This window comes from Protomyctophum bolini (genome assembly GCF_963924005.1).
Source record: "Protomyctophum bolini genome assembly, chromosome: 10".
Taxonomy (NCBI): domain Eukaryota; kingdom Metazoa; phylum Chordata; class Actinopteri; order Myctophiformes; family Myctophidae; genus Protomyctophum; species Protomyctophum bolini.
Genome location: NC_137871.1, coordinates 26337705 through 26359576, shown reverse-complemented (window position 1 = coordinate 26359576; position 21872 = coordinate 26337705). Strand labels below are relative to the sequence as shown.

The window sequence follows — 21872 nt, the reverse complement described above, 5'->3', positions numbered from 1 at the left end:
TCTTGCACGTCTGGTCACTAAAAATGCCTGGACAATAAACGCTCCACGCATCCCAAACTCTTCTCCCTTCTGGCTCCAAAACTATGGAATGCACGTCCCATTATAATCAGAACTGCAGACTCACTCCCAACCCACTCTTCCGCCCTAGTCTGAAAACCCACCTCTTCAGACTCCATCTTGACCCGTAGTACTTGCTGTAGCACAAGCCCTCAACTTATGTAACTTAGAGAGCATTTTATGTAGACATAGCACTATATAGTATATATGCGTAGTTTCATTATATAGATATATTCCACTGCTATTGTTCGTAGCTTACGTATTATTCATGATAGCTACAGTAGTATTTATGTATATGAAGTATCGCTATTTTTTATATAAAATAGCAGATCTATAAGCTCACAACGTGGTGTGAAGGCTCTCCGTGTTGTGAGCTTGTGGATCTGCTATTGTCACTACTTTGGGGTAACGAGCAAACATCTAATTTCTCTTTTGGGTTTTGCACTAAAAAGTTTGGGAATCACTATCCTACTATAAATGCGCCACGTCTCTGCGTGCATGCGTGCGTGCGTGTACAGTTGTAATGCACGTAACTTGAGAACTGTTTGCCGTACCGACTTCACATTCGACACACACGTTCCACACCCCCACAGGGAGTACAGTGCCCGGGATTTAGTCGGTCGGACCCACGGTTCTCCAGAACCACCACAAAAGGCTCTAGTCAGGCTCTGCCAGTGGGCCTAATCAGCCTAAATCCCCTCACCTGTGCAATTTCCAGCCTCTGCCTCAGCCAATTGATTGCCATGGCAACTCTACACCTGCAAATTGATTACTTAACCACTCCACTTTTCAGTTAGTTTGCAGAGATCTCCATGTGGGACACAGGACAACGGGTATTATTAGGTTCTCAAGTTGCCTCATTCTCAAGTAGGCTGGTGGCCGACGGGCACGTACAGGTCTAGTACGTCCTAACTTAAGTCCTTGGCTTGAACAAAACCGAAAAAAAAGAAAACACTTCCAGTCATTTGATTGAAATCAAGTCAATACAAGACAGATCCCTTTTTATTTCCTTTGTTCTTTGGATTCATACTTTGTCACAAGGAGGATTGGTGTATATATACAGTAAACAGTACGCAGGTCTAAGTTAGGGATGCCATGATTAATGTGGTATAACGTTGTGTTGTTCTTGTGTTGTGAGATAAACATTCTGCAAGTACCAACCATCATAACAAACGTTGAGTATCGATGTAAATTCGTCATAACGATATTTGGAAGCCTGCACTGGGCCGTGTGCATAAACTGACCACGAGTGGCCTAACAATAGCTGGCTTGACAAAAGAGCTAGCCAAACAACTTGCCACATACTGCTCTGTTTCTCCTGTAGGCTAGGTTTGTCTGTGTCCATGAACTCTCAACTCTGCTATATTTGTTTCCCTGTGTGTGTGCGTGCGTGCGTGCGTTGCGTGTGTGCGTGCGTCAGGTGTGTACTGAGGGTCGGTTGATCCTAGAGTTTGCCTTCGACGACCTGATGAGGATCAAGACGTGGCACTTCACCATCAGGCAGTACCGGGAACTCATCCCCCGCAGCATTCTGGCCATGCACGTGAGTGTGACATCATCAACACAGCCAAACCAAAAGTTATTTTGGTTTGGCTTCGTTCAGACCAGAGTAATATAGTAAGAGAGTGGCGACACTATATAGCGTTGACTCCCATTGTAACAATGGAATGCGGAAATGCTCATTCTATCTCAATGGGATAGTTCCAGCCATAGGAGCAATGTTTGGAACTATATAGCCCATAGGCACCCGCTTTGTGGCGAGATCAAAGCGTGTCGCTATACTCTCCTCCTACTCTACACTCTGGTTCAGACAATGCAGCAGCATAGATGATAAGAACAGTTGATAATGATTATTTTTTTAAAGACGTAAAAAAGATTAATGAAAAGAAGTAGAGTGAAAAAGAGAGCAAGGAGAGAATAAAAATGATTCAAGAGCATCTAGATATAGAAACCTTTAGATACAAAATTGGCCGCCGCAGTTCATTGGAAAGACCTGTATCGCGGATTTGCGGCCGCCATATATGGGAATTGGGTCACGCTGTCACGCAGTCACGCTGTCACGCTGTCACGCTGCCACTCAAAGTGATTACTGGCCAATCACCGTGGGTCAGACACCTCACCTCGGCTGCCTCTTATGAGCCTTCCCGAGCTGAAATCCCGCTAAGATATCGAAAATAGCAGATCTACAAGCTTTCAACGCGTCGCACTGCGACGCGTTGAGAGCTTGTAGATCAGCTATTTTCGAGGCTCAAACCTGCACTCTTTATAGCTACTGGAGATGCGATGTAACGACATGGATTTTGAAACAAATTAGTTCAAGGGGACTTCGGGGGAAAAAAAGCAATTCTCCTGAATGCTGCCTTCCAGTATGGCATGGAAAGGAGTGGCATTTGCGTTTCTTTCAGAATAGTAAATTCTTGGTCTGGAGAGGGCAGTTGTTTTACAGACGGGTAAAAGGGCAGGGGCTGAAGCCCCCTTTGTGTGCACGTCCCTGCAGACGCCCCAGAGTCGGAGGAGGCATCTACGTCTTTATGTATATGGTTCAAAGTGGTCTTGGTTATGAATAGTAACTAGAGTGACTGCTGTGTCTCAGCAGTCGGCACCATGAGGATGTTTTGGAAGTGATTTATAACCACGTTGCATTTAAACGCTAACAAAGCAGTTTGCGGGGATTTATTATTATTTTATTTTTTTACAAACCAATTTATTTGCAGACATCAAAGGACACTGACGATGAAAATGGGTGCTGGGCTGTCGAGGGAGGGAGAGAGAGGGAGAGAGAAAACAAGGTCAAATGAATAATGTGCTTAATTCCTCAAAGTGTGATACACGTTCTATAGTCCCAGGGACTGAGGGGTTTGTTGGGGATGTCTAGCCCCAATTCCCCTGTGCTCCTTAAGACATGTTTAACTGTGACTTGTAGGCTAACATATCTACTATCTCTGCTGTGGAGGAATGCCTAAAATACAATAAAAAACTAAAATACTGTTATTTAGTCATTTAAAAGGGGGGGGGGGGGGATCTTATTTTTCACTCACCCAATTGGGCTTGTAACCACTTAAGCACAACAGTATATATGTAGTCGTACAAGAAAATAGCAACCTTTTGATATTGCAGTGGAAATCACACCGATGAGACAAGAAACACAGAAGGGACGATTACAGACATTACTGTTGTACACATGTCTTAAGCAACACTTTATATTTAACCCCTGTTTACCTGAAGGTATGTTTGAGAGGTAGTTTATTTTCCCCGTGTGTGTAACTCAACCTTATTTTTTGGGGGGGCAAATCTTCATATGAAACCCACAGTATACATTTTAAATTGGCCCCTCTGGGCATTCCCGCTAATTCCTGGAGAGTGAAGAATTGCGGGTCCTCCTGGCCAGATCTTCACACACACACACACAGCCAGGGGAGTGATGTGTGTTGAGCTACGCTTTTGATGGTGAGCTCTGCTAATGAAAGATGAGACGGACTCGGACACATCTGGATCTGGGGAAACGGGAATAGTGCGGATTGAGGGACCTTGCTTGCACTGATGGTGTACAGCACGCACGCACGCACGCACGCACGCACGCACGCACGCACGCACGCACGCACGCACGCACGCGCACGCACACGCACGCACGCACGCACGCACGCACATTGATCGACCTCCTCACACACACACACAGACACAGGCATTTCTGTGCCAGTGTGGTGTAATATTTGAGCAGGTGAATTCATCCTGCCAAAACTTTAATAATTTTGTACAAAACTAAATGTTTTTCCATGATGACAGCAAACTGGAGAAAAGGACTGGGAGCGCTATTTTATATACAGTACCACTAAAATAGACGTTCTGACTTAAAGTTGCTATAAGCAATAATATGTGACATTTTAATGACCTTTTTTTGTATTCAGACAGCCAGCAATGGGTAGATCGCTCCCAAAAGAATGTAGTCTAGAGCTGTGACACATCAAAGATGTTCCTAGAAGCTTTGTCATTGGTCGAGAAAAAAACCCCAGTCGCAATGACCAATCAGGAAGCAGACAGGCAAATCGACCAATGACAAAGCTTCTAGGAAAATCTTTGAATGCAGATTGCGGCCCCTAGATAGCCCACAGAGACTACATTTATTTTGGGAGCGTTGGGACCCATTGCTGGCTGTCTGAATAAATAAAAAGGTAATTCAAATGTTGACATATTATTGCTTATAGCAGCTTTAATTTGTATTCGGACGCATTCACAGCATTAACTGCCTCAGCCTCTATTTTGACTTGCATGCTACTGTATGCTGTCCGCATAGATTGACTGTTAGATCCCTTTGTCCGTGAACCATAAGCCCCAAGTTGTGCATTCTTCTAATTTAGTATATTCAATAGCTCCATGCGTCAAGGTCAGCAATTCGTACGTGACCTGCTGTAGTCGTCGGAGAGCTATAGAATCAGAAAACAGAAAATGTGTTTTCTGTGACTCCCACCTGATTTCTGCCAGGAAGCCCACAGTGTTCATTCCGTCGACTACTACTACGACGAAAAATGTTCGCCGACTACCTTTTTTCACTGACGAAAACTGAATAAATACTAAAAAACAAATAATTCATGATGACTAATTAAGACTAAATATATTGATACTTTTTGTCAACATAAAAAAACAACACTGAAATGTTAGGGAGGGACTTGTGGAGAAGAGAAGAAACTAAAAGACTAAAATATTTTACAATATAAATTGGGGTCCCAGGGATTAGAAATGCCAATACATGGTGTCCGTATAATGACAATCCCTGCTAGAGCCAAAAAAAATCTACTTCTCTTATGGGGGTCCCTGGCATACCTTTTCAAACGGGTGTCCGCGGGGATAATACGTGTTAGGTTGAGGGTCCTCGACATGAAAAAAAATCGAAAACTACAGTTTTTTACATTGTCAATCATCATTATTCTGATTCCAATGTGACTAAGGAACATGCGCTGGTTCGATTCTCTCTCTCTCAGACTATATCTCGCGTGGACATTAAGGGATGACTCGTTGTTTTCCCTCTTGACTTTCTCCACTCTGAGATGTGGAGTGCAGATAGAATGATGCATTTTTCATAAGGTGGTGAACACGAGAGCGTGCTCATTCTCCTTCCTTCCCGGCTGTTTTTTTTCCTCTTGTCAATATCAGTTTTCTTTTTTATTCTTGTATTCCACTGCTTATTGCTTGCACATATATCGCTATAGTGAGAAGAGCCATGTTGTAACTATACACAATTACACTATTCCAATCACATTTCTGTATTTTTTGTATTTTTATGTATTTGTTTCCCCACAGTTTAATGCAGATTAACCCGGCTGTTTCACAGGCTACTGTAATGTGCAATCACACTTCTTCACCCATGTGTTTTTTTAATACTGTACTTCCTCTTGTAACTGGCAAAAATGAGACGAAAGCTGTGAATTTTAACCCATCTCCCACATGCCTACCGCTTTTTATTTTATTTCGAAATTTCCCTGAAGTCGCTTGAGTTGCAGCAACTCGTTTTCAAGGGAGTCCTTAAGGCACAACATACAACAAACCAGTACAGTACAGTACAGTACAGTACAGTACAGTACAGTACAGTACAGTACAGTACAGTACAGTACAGTACAGTAAGGACATACACAAAGGCTCTTCCCCCGTCTCAAACCCACCACAAACCCACTAAATCAGTTTGCCTGTAACCTGAAGTTAAGTAATATACTATATACCATTGCAAGTGAGATATACAAAATACAAAAAACAAAGAAATCCCCCCAAAAAGACAATCGATGCAAATAAACAAACAAGTATGCCAAAAGGATGAATACATAATCAGAAACGAGAACAGATAGATGTAAGATGAACCAGCAATGCATTCTTGAAAGCATTGAAAGAGGTAATTGATCTAAGGGTAATTGATCTAAGGGACGCTTCTTATCACCCTGCCAGGTGATAAGAAGCGACCTGCTCACTCCTCATGCATTGAAGGAAGCATGTGAACAGTTCGGGGCTCTTCTCAGGTTGGCAGAGGGACTGTAGTGCCCAGGATTGAAATTTAGGCCCTTCACTAAATCCCACCCCAAAATTGTCCAATGCCAATCCAAATAGTTTAGCAACGGTTGCTATGCAGGTCAAGCTCTCTTCGCTGCTAATGTGCCTATTGGACAAGGATGGGTTGGGGAGGGACTTAGTGAAGGGCTAATTGGCACCGTGTGAAAATAATGGAATACAATAAATTATATTATTTATTAGTATTTCAGGCAGTACAAGTTTCTCAATTGAAGAGTAGGGAGTAGAGTAGTCCACCAATAAACACAGATGTACCAGTTATATTGTAAGTCATCCACATAACTTTGTAAAATTATGTGTAATATGTTGTTTATAGCAGCAATTACACTTGGAAGTCTTCAAGGCTCAATTCTGTGTTATATTCTACTATACGCAAAGGACCCTAATAAAGTATTTCCTGCTAAATGGAATTCACATTATAATTGCGCCACACGTCAATTCAGGGACGTAGCTGACCATTTGGTTGCCCTACTCATAGGATATTTGTGCTGCCCCCGCAGAGAAATTAGTTATTATGAGGGTCGGCTTGGCACTTTTTGGCACATTTTGTTGCCCTACTCGCAGTGTGTATTTTTGCCTGTATACTATACGTAGTGACGGCGGCACTGCGTCAATTGTGTGGTTCCGCTGCAGTGTTGTTTTCATCGACTAAAACTGTGACAAATAATGTTCGTCGACTACCTTTTTTCACTGACGAAAACTACATGGAAACTAAATGAAAACTGAGCTACCGTCTGATGACTAAAACTACAGTAAGACTAAATATAGTGACAATTTCGTCAACAAATACAAACTAGACAAAAATGTTAGGAAGGGACTAGTGGACAAGAGATCCAGTATAAGTCATTTTACATGTGGTTGCATGTTTAAAATAGCAGATCTACAAGCTCACAACGCGTCGCAGTGCGATGCACATTTTAGTCGACTAGATCAACCGTAGATTTAGTCGACTAAAATCGCATGACATTTACTCGACTTAAACTAGACTAAACACTAAAACATTCCAGGTGACTAAAATGTGACTAAAACTATAAATGAAAACTATTCAAGAGACTATAATTATGACTCTGATTCAAGAAACTAAAATCTAAATGTGCCGCCAAAAACAACACTGTTCCGCTGAAATGCTTCATTTCCTTTTGTCTCCGCCCCTCCCCTCCTCCATGCAGGCACAGGACCCTCAGGTGCTGGAGCAACTGTCCAAAAACATCACTCGTATGGGCCTGAATAACTTCACCCTCAACTACCTCAGGGTGAGAAGACCACACACTCTGCAACTCTCTGTGTGTTTGTTTGTTGTGTGGATTTGTCTGGACAGAGCGTTGCGGCTGTGTGTGTGTGTGTGTGTGTGTGTGTGCGCATGTGCACACGCACACACATGCGTGGCAGAGATTCAAGATTCATGAGGGTTTATTTGTCAATCACTCATACAAGTACAAGCAGCGATGTGTTGGTGTGGCGTGCGTGCGTGCGTGCGTGTGCGTACTGTGTACAAGAGAAGTGGATATGTGTGTTTGTTTGTCTGCATGTCTGAAAGGGGCCATGACAGTCTTTGTGTATCAATGTCTGTCAACCAACCCTAATCATGCATGTGGTCTCAAACTAAACCTCAGATAGTCTCTCTACACACCAGAAACCATACAGCTTCCTTATCCTTATAGAAAATTAAAGTCTGTGGTAATTAATTACTGTATACATTACAGTCTGTCAGATTTTGAATTAGGAAATAATATACGTGCATAAAAAATCGTGTTCATATTATGGACGTCCCTTGTTTACCTGTTCCTGTTGCATTTTGACTCCATTTGTGAACCTAAAATCTGCTGCCATGGAAATACCACCTATAACTGTGTAAATTATTTATTTATTTATTTATTTATTTATTTATTTATTTATTTATTTATTTATTTATTTATTTATTTATTTATTTATTTATTTATTTACTTACTCATGGACATTTACGTGCTGCGTACATTAACCCCTTAGTCCCCTAGAGAGACGCCACCACGGCATCATTTCGTTAAATTCACACGCATCAGTGAGAAAATAAGCACTCTCTTTTTTCCCCCTCCTATATAAAAAAATCTTGTTGTTTTGTAAAATACACGTTTTTTATTTTTTTGGGCTGACAGCAGTGGCTACACTGGGTGGAAATGGGAGAGGTATATATGAGCGACTTGAATACATTAGTCATTATTTCACTAGGCTTTGTTTGTGCTTTCTATCCACAGTTGATGGACAGCTCGGATCTCGCTCCAAGTGGGAGAACGAGAGAGACAGAGGGAGAGCGAGAGAGAGTGAGTGAGCGAGTGAGTGAGAGAGAGAGAAGGAGAGAGAACGTGAAGGGGAGAGATGTGGAGCTGGTGGGAATGAGAGAGAGAGAGAGAGAGAGAGAGAGAGAGAGCGGCAGCGGGAGAGCGAGATCGAGAAAGAAAGAGGAGGGGGGATTAATTGGATAGAGAAAATTAGCATAACATTAATGAACGCTCCCTGTTGAGACTCATAATTGTGCAAACCAGAGAAAAGGTACCCCTGCTTATTATCATAACTGCACAGTAAAGTCTGGAGTGTTGCTTTAACCGTAAAAATGGATCCTTGCGGGTACATTTTTACACTCAGGGTTAAATCGGCATTCCATATTGTATTGTGTAGTAGAGTAGAGAGAGGGAGAGAGAGAGAGAGAGAGAGAGAGAGACTTGGGTGTTTATTGTTTTTGTTTTTCAATGGCAATGATTATCCTGGAATGCATCCACAATGCCATTCAAAGACAAAGCACATAATTCAAGTGTCCATAATTACAGTCGGAGTTGGCTCCTGTTTATTCTGTGTATTAACAATTCAGACGGTCAATTTCCAAGTATATGAAATGGGGGATATGCTTGTTTCTCACTCACTTGCCTTTCCGTGGTATATAGAGGGTAAGTCGTTAGCCTCCTAACAATTACAGTATTGCTTCTGAAGACTAGGTTAGTTTGTCAAAATGACACGGTTTCGTTTCCCTCGGCCGACCGAAGTGAGCCTAATGTTTGACGAATAAATGTGTTGTGTCTTGGGAGGTAAAGTAGGAATTGGCTGCCTTCGCGATGTCACAATGGGCAGATTTCTTTTATATACTGTACACTGCACACACAAACACCATACAACACAATGTGACCACACACACTGCACAAAGTCCATCTTAACCCATCAAGACCTGAGACCGAGGTCTGAAAGAATATGTTGCTATATCCATTGTAAAAGCATTGTGATGGCCCAAAAAAATACAAAAAACGACCAAACATTTGCTTGATTGGTGTTTGGTACGTGTGAATGAGGCCCCAGAAACAAAAATTTGAGTTAATATTAGAATTATTCATTATTATTAATTATAATATTAATTTTAACTTTTTTAATTGCACCCTTGTTTCATTGCACTTTCAAGAGATATCTTGAAACTGGACGAATTGTTCAGCTAGAAATCAACATATACCTATTACGTCTCTGGGATTCAATCAAATTTGATAGAAGTGTTTTGAGCAATTGAAAACAATCACAGACAGTTCAACAGGATTTCTCACTATTAGTTTTAACAACTTGTTACGGTGGACATTTCCTGCAGTGTGCGTATACTGACTGAGCTGCCGAAAACCAAATCCGTCTTGTGTATCAAACAAAGAGAGCTTGTGAGGGGTTTGTACACATATTGTTATCTCAGCGTCACTGGCTGTCACGGTACACCCTTTCCTCACATTAAACGCTCGACGGGAACGTGTGTGTGTGTGTGTGTGTGTGTGTGTGGGGAAAATAAGGTCTTTTCTCCAGCTTTTTATCAGGGCTTCCAAAGAAAGAGGCATTTTCCTGGGGCACGGGGGTTATTACCGGCCTTTCTCTCTCTCTGTCCCTCCTTCCCTCTCTCTCCTTATTTCTCTGTGGCGTATTTAAGCCCTTCCATGTATTGGAGCTGCTGGCTTCCTGCTATTGCATGAGGCTGAAAATAGCCCCTTGTTTTCAGGCCGAGAGCCAGGGCTAGTTGGCTGAGCTTGGGGATGACTATTACCATGCCAGGAGGGGGGTGGGGGGGTGGGGGGCACAGGATTAGTCTGCTACGAGGATGTTCACTTCACTACAGCCACATGGTATCCCAACAGTCCAGTGCCATATACTAACAGAGTGAGAAGCGGCATGGAGGCATTATTCGATTTTTGCTGCCTAATTGGGCACAGGCAGGCGTGTATAGTGGTTCCAAATATGGGTTTGATTGTTGGTTTGAATAGAGGACAAGACTATAGTGGTCATGCCAAGGCACCAAAGTGGCACCACGCAACGTACATTGTTTGTAGCCTAATTTGATACCTAATTAATTCAATGGTACAATTGTCATATTATATACTGCATTGATTGATTGAATACCGGTACTTTATTCGGAGGTTTGTTAGTATACAGTCAAAGGTTAAATGCTAAAAGGATAACAAAAAAAAGCCCTATAATTTAGCCACACATATCAGACATATGTGACCAGATTTGACTGAGAGCCTGCCATCGCGCAAATTCCAGGTTTTCACCAGAAGAGAAAAACTTTTTTTTTTCTTGTTTTTTCCAAAATGAGTAAATAGCACAGGCAGACTCTTCACATACTAGAGCATGTCTAAAATAAGTGTCAGAGCTGTAAATATGAAATAAATGCTTAAACATGTAGCATGCACGGACGGAGTGCAAAACATACTCTCTCCTCATGCCTTCGGCCTGGTGGAGACAATAAAAAGTACATGAACACGTGGATTTGTGTCCTGTACCGATATTGACCTCAGCACTTGTCTCTCTACAGCTCTTGTAGCTATAAGTGTAAACTAGTAGAATTTATTTTGGTATATCAGTATCGCTTGCCTGGCCGTGGCTGCAGCAGCAGCGTGAACCAGTGTTGTTTTTGGCAGCAAAATTAGATTTTAGTTTTAGACAGTCATAGTCTTTTGAATAGTTTTCATTTAGTTTTAGTCACACTTTAGTCCCCTGGAATGTTTTAGTGTTAGTCTAGTTTTAGTTGACTAAATCTACTGGCGATTTATTCGACAAAAATGTATTTTGCCAGGCCTCGATGACGTCATAATGGCTGATTTTACGCTTGCTGAAAAGCTCACAAGATGTGTGAGCTTGTAGATTTGCTATTTTCAGCATGCAACCATGTGTAAAATGACTTATCCTGGATCTCTTGTCCACTAGTCCCTTCCTAACATATTAGTCTAGTTTTTATTTGTAGACGAAATTGTCGATATATTTAGTCTTCACTCTTGGTTTTAGTCACCATAGCTGACTTTTCATTTAGTTTTCATCACTGGAAAAAGGTAGTCGACGAACATTTTCCGTCTTAGTTTTAGTCGACGAAATCAACACATGGTGTGTGGTCCATTTGAGATCCTCGGTGATGTGTATGCCAAATAACTTGTAATCCCTGACACTCTCCAAGTGGCAACACTGTCGATGTAGCCGGGGGCATGCTCTGTCCTTCAACGGTAAATGGTAAATGGTGCATTTCTATAGCGCCTTTATCCAAGGTGCTTTACATAGATTGTGCATTACATTCACCTATTCACACACACACACAAACACACACACACACACATTCATACACAGACGGCAGCGGAAACCATGCAAGGCACCAGCAACCTGCTCATCGGGAGCAATTAGGTGTCTTGCTCGAGGACACTTCGACACTAACTCTGGGGGAGCCCACAGGGATCGAACCGGGAACCTTCCTGTTCCCAAGTGGCCGCTCTATCCCTGAGCCACTGCCGTCCTCTGTCCTTGGCCTCCTGTAGAATGATAAGCAACATTACAATTCTAATGTATTATGTTGGCCTTATGGTACAGGCAAATATGATTTTGAGTGCATAGTACTTTATTGGAAATATGAAATGTAGTTTTCTTGTTTGTTAAAATGAACCCCCGCAATTTAACAAAGGAGGAGATAATTGGCTGGACAGGACTGGAGACCCAGGCATGTGTTTTGATAGGCCCAGCACTTAAGGTGTTTTAAAGGTCTTCTCTCAGAATTGAATGCTATATCCTAGATATATATTATACTATAATTGCTATTTCCAGTATCCATAATCCTGCCTACACAATGAGTCTGGGACCGTGTGCATTTTGTGACGTATTGCACACAATGTTTCTTTATATTATTTATTATTTTGTCATTTTGGGATTAGTACAGTATGTCCTGAATCTTAATTGGCCAGTCAGCCACCAATTCAAGTTTTTCGTTGTGACTTGGTCGGTAGGTCGGTAGGTAGGTAGGTAGGTAGGTAGGTAGGAACCGCTCCAAGGCTCCTTGCTGAAGGACTGTTGGTGGGGCTTGCGCAGCCTGTGAGCCACTCTCCAGCTATTAGGACACACTTTCTCTCAATGAAACACTGATTCTGATGTGATTGTTGCAAAGTGGAGTAGCCCTATAGTGTCCTGACGTGTACTGAAGAGCATTTGTATGTTTAGCCTCTGGTTGAGACAAGTGCGGAGGGGGGAGGGTGGGGAGTGGGGTGCTCAACCACATTGTAATGTTACCCAGATGTTATGTTGTCCCTGATGAATTGAAGATGACGGGGCTGACCCCTGGCTCCCCCTTCTCCCCTGGCTCCCCCTTCTCCATGCACACACATCTCTGGAGGCTTAGAGCTTTTCTGCAGATTGGAGCTCATGCTTATTGCATGGGGCTTTCAGCTATGCAATGCAAACGCTGCTGCTGTGTGGAAATATATATAACTCTTGCTTTAATGCTGAAGAAAAAGCTTTGTGCCCAAACGCGTACGTTGATTGTTAGCTGCCTGTGCCTATCCCATTTAGGCTTGACATCGAAATATATAAAAAAGTGTAATATGCCTCCGCCCATCATCTGAAAATATGTTGTTCCAGGGACCTCCCCAGAAGCAAAGATTTGAGCTAAAATGTTCACTCTAACAATATATAACTAGAAAGAGGCAATTATGGGAAATTGCAAAGTGTGATTGCCTACATCGCAGCCGTCGAAAATGGAATCGCTTTTGGCTCCGCGTTGATTAAGCCACCCTCGACACGTGATTCAGATTTGGGACAGATCGGACATTCCGTGCGTGAGTTGTGGCGTTTTTTGTAAAATAGGCCCCTCCCACTAACTTCGGAAGACGATTACGGCCGAACGATATAGAAGATCTAAATTCTGACTGTGCTGTTTTAATCGGATAGGTCTGGAGATCATGTGTACCGATTTGTGTGAGATTTGGACAAAATCTGTAGGAGGAGGAGCAAAAAGTGTGTTTTGAACAAAATTCAAAATGGCGGGAAATCAATCTAGACGCAAATGGGCGTGGGGAGATGGGGAGATGCGTCATGACCCAAGGAATCCAGGGATTTTGATTTTACGACCTACGGTTCAAGAGTTATACCCAAAAACGTAAAGTTGGCTGTTATAGCGCCACCATGAGGCCCGATTGATATACTTCTAAGGTAATTAATTTTAGTAATTATTATGAATCTCTCCTCCAAGTCTTGTGAGTATAGCCCTTACGGTCTCAGAGGAAAAAATACTTGAAAGTGAGTTTTTGCATTTTCCCATTCATGTCTATGGGGAAATTTAATGCACTAATTAATTCATATCAATTAAACTATCCAACAAATGTCTTAGCAAAATACACGCACACGGTGCGACAAAAACTGTGGGAGGTATAACACGACAAAATAAAGTTTATCTAGTATAAAGAAAATAAAGAAAAGGTCAGAAAAGCAATAGTCTGATTGCCCTCAGGGCAATCACACTAATTATTCAAAGATTTGAGGCACATTTTCACGATTTTTCAAAAATAGCAGACTTACAAGTTCATAGCACGGCACTCGGTGAGCTTGTAGATCTGCTATTTTTCAATAGCTAAAGTATAACATAATGCTTAAAACGCCATGGGGTTCCCTCCCAAAATGGGCTATTAACCAAAGTACCTGAAAGGACCCTCTTCCGCGAGTGCTGGCAATTCCTTTGAATATCGTTGCTGTCGGGGCATGCAGAAACGCATCTCCATACGTTCTTTTTTTCCCCTCCGTAAATTACTTTGTCGTACAACAGTGTACCTGCAACCTGTAACAAATGTACCTACAAATGTACCTACAAAATATCTACAAGCTCACAAAAAATAATTATGATTGTATAAAAAAAAAAGGAACAGTTTTGGACATACAAGGTTTCCACCCGACAGTGCGTGCGTGCGTACGCGCAGTTTTACTACACACTGTGAGTTGTAACCTGCAGTGCATATAGCTATTAAAATCTTACCTCTTTGCAGTTTTACTAATATTTGCGTCTGTATTTATGTCCTTCGTAGAATGCTTTACGATGAACGTGCTGGTTCAAAGCAGTGTACTTTAAATTATGTAAATAATGTGAGTGAGTGCGAAAAGTACAGTACTGCACCCTTACCACAAGCACTCAACGTAGCTTTATTGATTAAGATTGTGGTGAAAATTGAAATTATTGCCTGTAGGCCTACTAGGCTGAAGAGACCTTTATGTACAGGACACTGCTTTCTTACTGGTGCATCCTGGAATGTGCTTGAATCATCAGTCATTTGAGGATAAGAGTGTGTTTGCGTGCGTGCGTGCGGGCACAGTGGTGGGTGCCCCCCTGGTTTTGCTATTGTTGATGATAGGATTCCCCCTCTGATCCGTTATTGCCCTTCAGTTTCTTCACTGTATGTTGAAAGGTCAAAATTTAATCTTAGACCTAAAAAAAGTAGGAAGTCATTTCGGCCTGTTGATGAAATGGGGGGAAATTAATGTGCAAAGTAAGCCATGCTCATCATTTACCAGGTGGACGCAGGGGCTTGTACACCCCCGGTCTGACCGACAGTACAGTATGTGATGCTGGAAGGAGAACTAGCACCTTAAACTCTATTTGGCAATCTGTAGAACCAATCTTCTCTCAATAAATATTGTCATTGTTGGGTGGAAAGTAACCCTGCACTGTATACAGTAAGTCCAACAGCCTTTATTTATCAGGAGATGGAAGAAGAACCCGTGTTCCAAACGTTCCAAATCCAATGTTACTCAGTTAGTTGTACTTCATACCAAAGACAGATCTTTGGTATGTATGTATTATATAGCCAAAATACCAACACAAGCTTGTAGATAGACTAATCATTGTGCTATGTCTGTGTGACATTGTCCTACTGTAACGACAAAGTATGAAACAGCATACCGGTACTTTCCTTTTTACATAAAAAGTTGAAATATGGAGATACATTTTTTCAGCCCAACAGTGAACCCGGGGTCATCAATGTGTGATTACAAGGACAAAATGTGTTCGTGGCAAGTCTTGGCCTTGCCTGTGGCATATTTTACATTTTTGACGTAACATTATAAATGTTCTTATATTGATCATAACCAGTGGTGGAAAGTGGTGGAAGTACTTTTACCTAAGTACTGTAGCCTACTTAAGTACAAATTTGAGGTATTTGTACTTTACTTGAGTATTTCAAATTCCCAGTACTTTGACTTCCCTACAATTATTTGAAAACTTTAGTTACTAGTTACTTTGGAGATTTTAATTTTGATTAGAAAACATGCATTAACCACTTCAACCCTATACATTTCGGCCATTTGAAAATAGCAGATCTACAAGCTCACAATGCGTCGCAACGCAATGCGTCCCAACGCGACGCATTGTGAGCTTGTAGATCGGCTATTTTCAATAGACTTTGTACACATTTTGAACTGCAATATGAGTACTTTTAATTTTAGTACTTTAAGTACATTTTGATGCCGCTACTTTACTCAAGTACATTTTCAATTCCGTACTTCTACTTGTAAGGAAGTAGTTCTAAATTGAGTACTTTTTCCACCACTGATCATAACTCCCAAATGACTGAATGTCTGTCTCTGGATTGTCTCCATATTTTTCCAGAATATGTATGACATTGATTTACTATGACACTACGGCACATTAGGAGTCCACTAGTACAGTAGTGGTTCTCTAACTGTTTTATTTTCAAGGACCCCCAAAATTCTGAGAGTGCACAAAATGGAACCAAATGAACCCACGAAGGGTGCATTTTGGTTCCATTTGTGCACTTTCAGAGTTACAGACCTGTAAAGCAGCAGTGTTGATTTCGTCGACTACAACTAAGACGAAAAATGTTCGTCGACTACCTTTTTTCACTGACGAAAACTAAATGGAAACTAAATGAAAACTAAGCTATGATGACTAAAACCATGACTAAATATACTGACAATTTCGTCAACAAATAAAAACTAGATTAAAATGTTAGGAAGGGACTAGTGGACAAGAGATCCAGTATATGTCATTTTACTTATAAAATAAGTCATTACGTCGGCATCAAGGCACGCCAAAACACATTTTAGTCGACTAAATCAACTGTAGATTTAGTCGACTAAAATCTTATGATATTTAGTCAACTAAAACTAGACTAACACTAAAGCATTCCGGGTGACTAAAATGTGACTAAAACTAACAAAAATCAACACTGCTGGAAAGGTCATGTAAGGCTATAGCCTAGCTATTTAATAACTTAATAGTAGCTATTTAATGTGTTTCTGGTAATATTATTGTCCACTCATTTGTTTGTTTGTGTGTTGTCTCCTCCAGCTGTGCGTCATCCTGGAGCCCATGCAGGAGCTCATGTCACGTCACAAGACCTACAACCTCAGCCCCCGGGACTGCCTCAAAACATGCCTGTTCCAAAAGTGGCAGAGGATGGTCGCCCCGCCAGGTAAGCGATGACAACGCTCTTTATAATTAGACCTCTCTATACCGTCTTTAACTAAGATTCATCAAATGAAGAGTTTAAGACATTAAGGCTTTAGTTGTATCGTTCTGTTTGTCTTCAATTTAATGTAATGAAATGTATTTTTCAGGTTTCAGGTTAATTGATTTTTTCCCCCCCTAATGCACAAGCTGGACTTACCCCGAAATGATCGTGTGGCAATAAAAGGATCAATTTGGAGTGCTGTAGCTTTTTTTTCTTTTTGTTCTAATGATGGATAATTTGGAATTAAAGCTCTTCTAAAGTTTTGATTGCCCCACTTCCATTTCTCTATAATAGCTGTCATAATAATGCACCTTAAATCTTAATACTTCCAAAGTGGTTCACCTGTCAGGTATATGAAATGATTCAGTACCTCAACACGTAAACCATGTATAAGACCTCTCTCACCTCCATGACTGACGTTTTAAGGGATGTTTTCTTGGTGGGGATACCAGTTTTTAAATTGGCTCTTCGGCAGTCTTAAGCCATAGAATTTATGAAACGAGAGAGAGAGAGAGATAGGGAGAGGGAGAGGGAGAGAGGGAGAGAGAGAGAGAGAGAGAGAGAGAGAGAGAGGGAGAGGGAGAGGGAGAGAGAGAGAGAGAGAGAGAGGGAGAGGGAGAGGGAGAGGGAGAGAGAAGGCGCAAGGATTTTGGACACTTCAGAGGGAGGCTGCAAATTACAGCAATGTTCGGCGAGGTGTGACGAGATGTCTTTTAAGAAGCAACAGCAGTCAGAAAGCCTTTGACTTGGACCAGGGTTGCTTTAATTAAGAGCGGCTGGTGTAATCAAACCCGCCGATCCAACTCTCTCTAACCCCGGCCAATGCAGCGGGCCCCCCAGGGGGCATCAGGCATGTTAAAAAAAAAGTTAAAAAAAGAAAAAAGAGAAAGCATTTCCTTCCACGGTGGACATACAGTATGCTACCGTAGAAGAAGAGACTTGGTCTGTGTGTACTTTAGAAAGGCTCTATATACTCAGACGGCTAATTGCACACATGGAGGAATAGTGTAGTTATACACCCCCGCCCGGCCGGAACGGCCCAGCCAAGGGATTAATGTATTCTGTCTGTCTGTCTGTCTGTCTGTCTGTCTGTCGGTCTGTCGGTCTGTCGGTCTGTCTGTCGGTCGGTCAGTCGAGCCAAAAGTGTGTGCCACTTAGCACCTTAATTGCCCGGGGTTATTTAATCCATTACATTATAGCCCCCAGTCGATTTATAAACACGGACCACTTTTACCGACGGAAAACTTTGTTTTTTGCAAGCGGGGGGGAGACATGGCCAAAGCATTTCCGGGGGTCCCCAGCCAAAAACGTTGAGAACCCCTGGTATAGGCAACCTGGCCTGGGATCTGCACATAGAGGAGCGCACTTTTCCAGTTTGATATTTATGGCTCCATTTTCGTCACCGCTAAATCCCTTATCCCTAAACTTATATATTTTTTACTATTTTGAAAAACATTTTTGAATAGCCAAACTACATTGACACGTTTTGAGCTTGTAGACTGGCCATTTTAAATAGTGAAAAAAAATGCAAAAAAGGCAAAGATTTACGCCAGCATTTTCCCCAGTTGAGCTCTTATTTTGAAAAGCCACATTTCCAGACTTCCGGAAGTAGACATATCCTAGTAAGTTTAACTTAAGTTCAACTGTTGTTTACAAGATGGGTCTAAGCCGGGGCACTGGAGGGCTCCTCATCAAAGAAACGTTGTTTTGACCAAATATGCCATCTGGGACAAGGAATAGGAAATACAGGCGATTGAAAGAAACAGATAGAATGGATTATTATGGCGAGGACGATCTATATGAAAATAGCCTTTAATTGACCTAGATCTTTGGCAATGGCGCGGAGGGTGGTAACAGTCCATTCTGTGGGAGTTGGTCATAGTCTATATTTAAAAATGAATGTTGATATTGATTGGGCAGAGGGGTTACAATTCATCAAGGCATCTTGTTTCCAGGATTTCACTCAGACCCCCAAATCAAAGTTTGAAATCCTCTTGTTTGTTTGTTGAGTGTCATTGCGGTACAGGTAATCCATCTGTGTTTTCATAAGAAACTAAATTGAACTTTTTTAAAGCTTAGCTGTAGATGTGCTTTTTTTCCTTATCCCATTTTGGGCGGGAACACCTTTTGGTGTTTTAAGCATTGTGTTATACTTTAGCTATTGGGTGTATTCAGGAAGGAAGCATGCATGCATTTATGCTCCGATAAGTCCTTCTGGGTGGAAGTGGAAGTGATTTTAGTGCGTCACCGGTCGAGCATCGAAGGAAACACGCCGGGATAACAAAAGTGATTGTCTTTGAACCAGTGTTTCCCCCAACATTGGCTCATGGTCCATTTTGGGTCGCGGACCATATGCGACCCCAAAGTGAATATGTGAATATGCGATGAATATGCCGTTTTCTAACCTTTCCTATAAAAGAAGAAGAGAAGATTTGTTTAAAAAAAACGAAATCTAAATTATTTCATATTTTCCCAAACATATTTTCAAAAATGGTGAAAAATAGTAGATGTACAAGCTTCGCAGCTCACGGTGCAAAAGGGCCGCACTGTGAGCTTGAAGATCTGCTTTTTTTAAATAGCCAAACGGTAAAATCTAAACGGTAACCCGGTATTAATGGGTTAAAGATCTTCAGAAGTACATTTTCAACAATTTTCTAAAATAGTGAAAATAGTAGGCGTAGATCCCACGGTATACATCATCGGGCGGCAGTGGCTCAGGGGTAGAGTGGCCGGATTGGAACCGTAAGGTTCCCAGTTTGAACCCTGTGGGCTCCCCCAGAGTTAGTATCGAAGTGTCCTTGAGCAAGACTCTGAACCCCTATTTGCTCCCGATGTGCTGGTTGGTGCCGTGCATGGTTTCCTCTGCCATCGGTGTGTGAATGTGTGTGCAAATTGTTGAATCTACAATATGTGAAGCTATATAAATGTGTGTGGCTATAATACATTTTTTCAATGTATCCCGAATTTCTGTTTTGGGCCTTGAGGCGAAAAGGTTTGACTCTAGGCCACATTTCTTTGCTTAGATTTGTTAAATACGCATGTCTGTCAGAGTCAGGAGTCGCAGGATAATCGACAACATTCCCCTCTCGCTATTTTCAGTGGCGTTTTCTGTTTGTGTCATGAGTGGTACGTTGCCAGTTTTGCCGTAATTGAATATGAAAGCATCTCCTTGGGTGTGATTAGTACGAAACCTCGTGAAATGCATTTCATTTTCAGACATCTGTTTGAAGATCACAGCCGTGTTCATTTCATTTTTTTCTTTCTTTCTTTTTGTCTCCTCAAGAGATTATAAGACATATCATTTTCGAAGCAACACGGGTTGAAATTTGCAAAATCCGTGTAGTCATAAATTATGTATTGCAGAAATTATATTTTGTAGATGTAAGGAATGCTAAGATCTCTACTTAACCTGCCTCATTAGTTCATAACTCCATTAATGAAGGAGCTTTCACTTTACAGTAGATGCAGTTATAATTTAATTGCATGTTTAGAAATTATGTACAGTATAAGCTTATAATTGGAAATAAATAATCTTTTACCTAAGCAGGCTTATGCAAAGGCAAACATGTAATTTAGAAGGCATGTTCTGTATTGTAGACAGATGCCATGTCATTTGTAAACCTAGCATCCTACCGTATAGTGTGTTTAGTTTTTTAGTTTTTTACGCGCTACGAGCTTGTAGATCTGCTATAAAAATAAAAGAAACTTGAAAATGTGCCTGAAATCTTTGAATATATATTGTTACAGAGTAAACGAATCTTTGCTTCTGGGGGGAGGGGTCTCTGGAACGACATATTTTCAGATGGGGGTCGGCAGCCAATTATATATAATTTTTAGGGTCCTTGACATGGAAATATTGAGCACCACTGATATAGAAACATTCAGAAAACTGATTTAGAAGCCTTTCTTTTTAAATTTCGATGTCAGGCCTAAATGGGGTTAAGTATATGTATTCATCAGTGGCTTTGAATGCTGTCTTATTGTATTGATTCTTATTCAGTATGAAACCAATAAACCCTTTGGCTCCGGTTTCAGCTGGACATCCACAGAACTTCAAAACGGAAATATTTCCCACAAATCACAAAAAAGGTATCTTTTTGGTCTTATCCTGTCTTGCTTCTTGGGGTAGTCCTGTTAGGATGCAGTAGCAGGCTTCTAAAGCTCAGCCAAATGCCTTGAACAACCAACCAGTGGTGGAAAAACTACCTCCGTTTACCAAAAGTACCAATTTCGCTATGTAGAAACTAGGGCTTTAAGCAACTAGTCGACTATTCAAATAGTCGACTAGTAAATCCACTAGTCGACCTTGCTGGTACTAGTTGACTATAAGAAAGGGGAAAAGGGTGTTTTTGTAGGCCTCAAGATCAGCTAGAATGCTAGATTATAGTCACCAATGTACAAATATCATTTAAAAAATAAAAATAGTCGACAACTAGACGACTAGTAAAAATCACTAGAAGTGAAAGCCCTAGTAGAAACACTCACAAAAGCACAAAAGTAATGGCATTAAAATATGCTTAAAGTAGGTACCAAAAGTAACCTCAAAGTCTTACTTGAGTACAGTACTTGAGTAAATGAACGTAGAGTTACTTTCCACCACTGAGAACAACTACATTTCAGTGTGCACGTTCAACATGCATGCTCAACTAACGTGCTCAAACAAAGACCAAATTAGACATTGTTCGACGCATTACACACGTTGCATGCATTTTGTTTTTTGTTTATTGCATGTGCTATATACATGGGCATTTGAAAGGCAAAAAAAAAAAAAAAACGAAAGCAAGGGATGAAAAGGTATATATGCAACGCAATAGTGCAGTCACGCTCAACAAATAAGCGCCACAACAGTAAAGACAACAAAGACATACAAGAGCAGATACAATATCAATGCATATTCAGTGAGAGACACGTGGATGGTGCTTTCTGCCTCAGCAGAGTAGTTTTAATCTGGCAAAGGCTATTGAGGCGCGCCACACTCTGCATAGTGGCACCAAAATCATTAAC

At 41.3% G+C, this 21872-nt stretch overlaps 1 protein-coding gene across 6 annotated transcripts in view; it reads left to right on the top strand.

Annotated features, from left to right (window-relative positions):
- ldb2a (LIM domain binding 2a) overlaps nucleotides 1-21872 on the top strand; it is a 116567-nt gene that overhangs the window by 85280 nt on the left and 9415 nt on the right. For 3 of the 6 annotated variants that reach the window (XM_080773627.1, XM_080773628.1, XM_080773626.1), the window contains 5 exons: nucleotides 1478-1600; nucleotides 7278-7361; nucleotides 8340-8405; nucleotides 16706-16829; nucleotides 20904-20959. In XM_080773627.1, coding sequence (XP_080629753.1) covers nucleotides 1478-1600; nucleotides 7278-7361; nucleotides 8340-8405; nucleotides 16706-16829; nucleotides 20904-20959 — 453 coding nt within the window. The remainder of the gene's footprint in view (nucleotides 1-1477; nucleotides 1601-7277; nucleotides 7362-8339; nucleotides 8406-16705; nucleotides 16830-20903; nucleotides 20960-21872) is intronic. The other 3 variants (XM_080773631.1, XM_080773629.1, XM_080773630.1) reach the window with 2 other exon arrangements.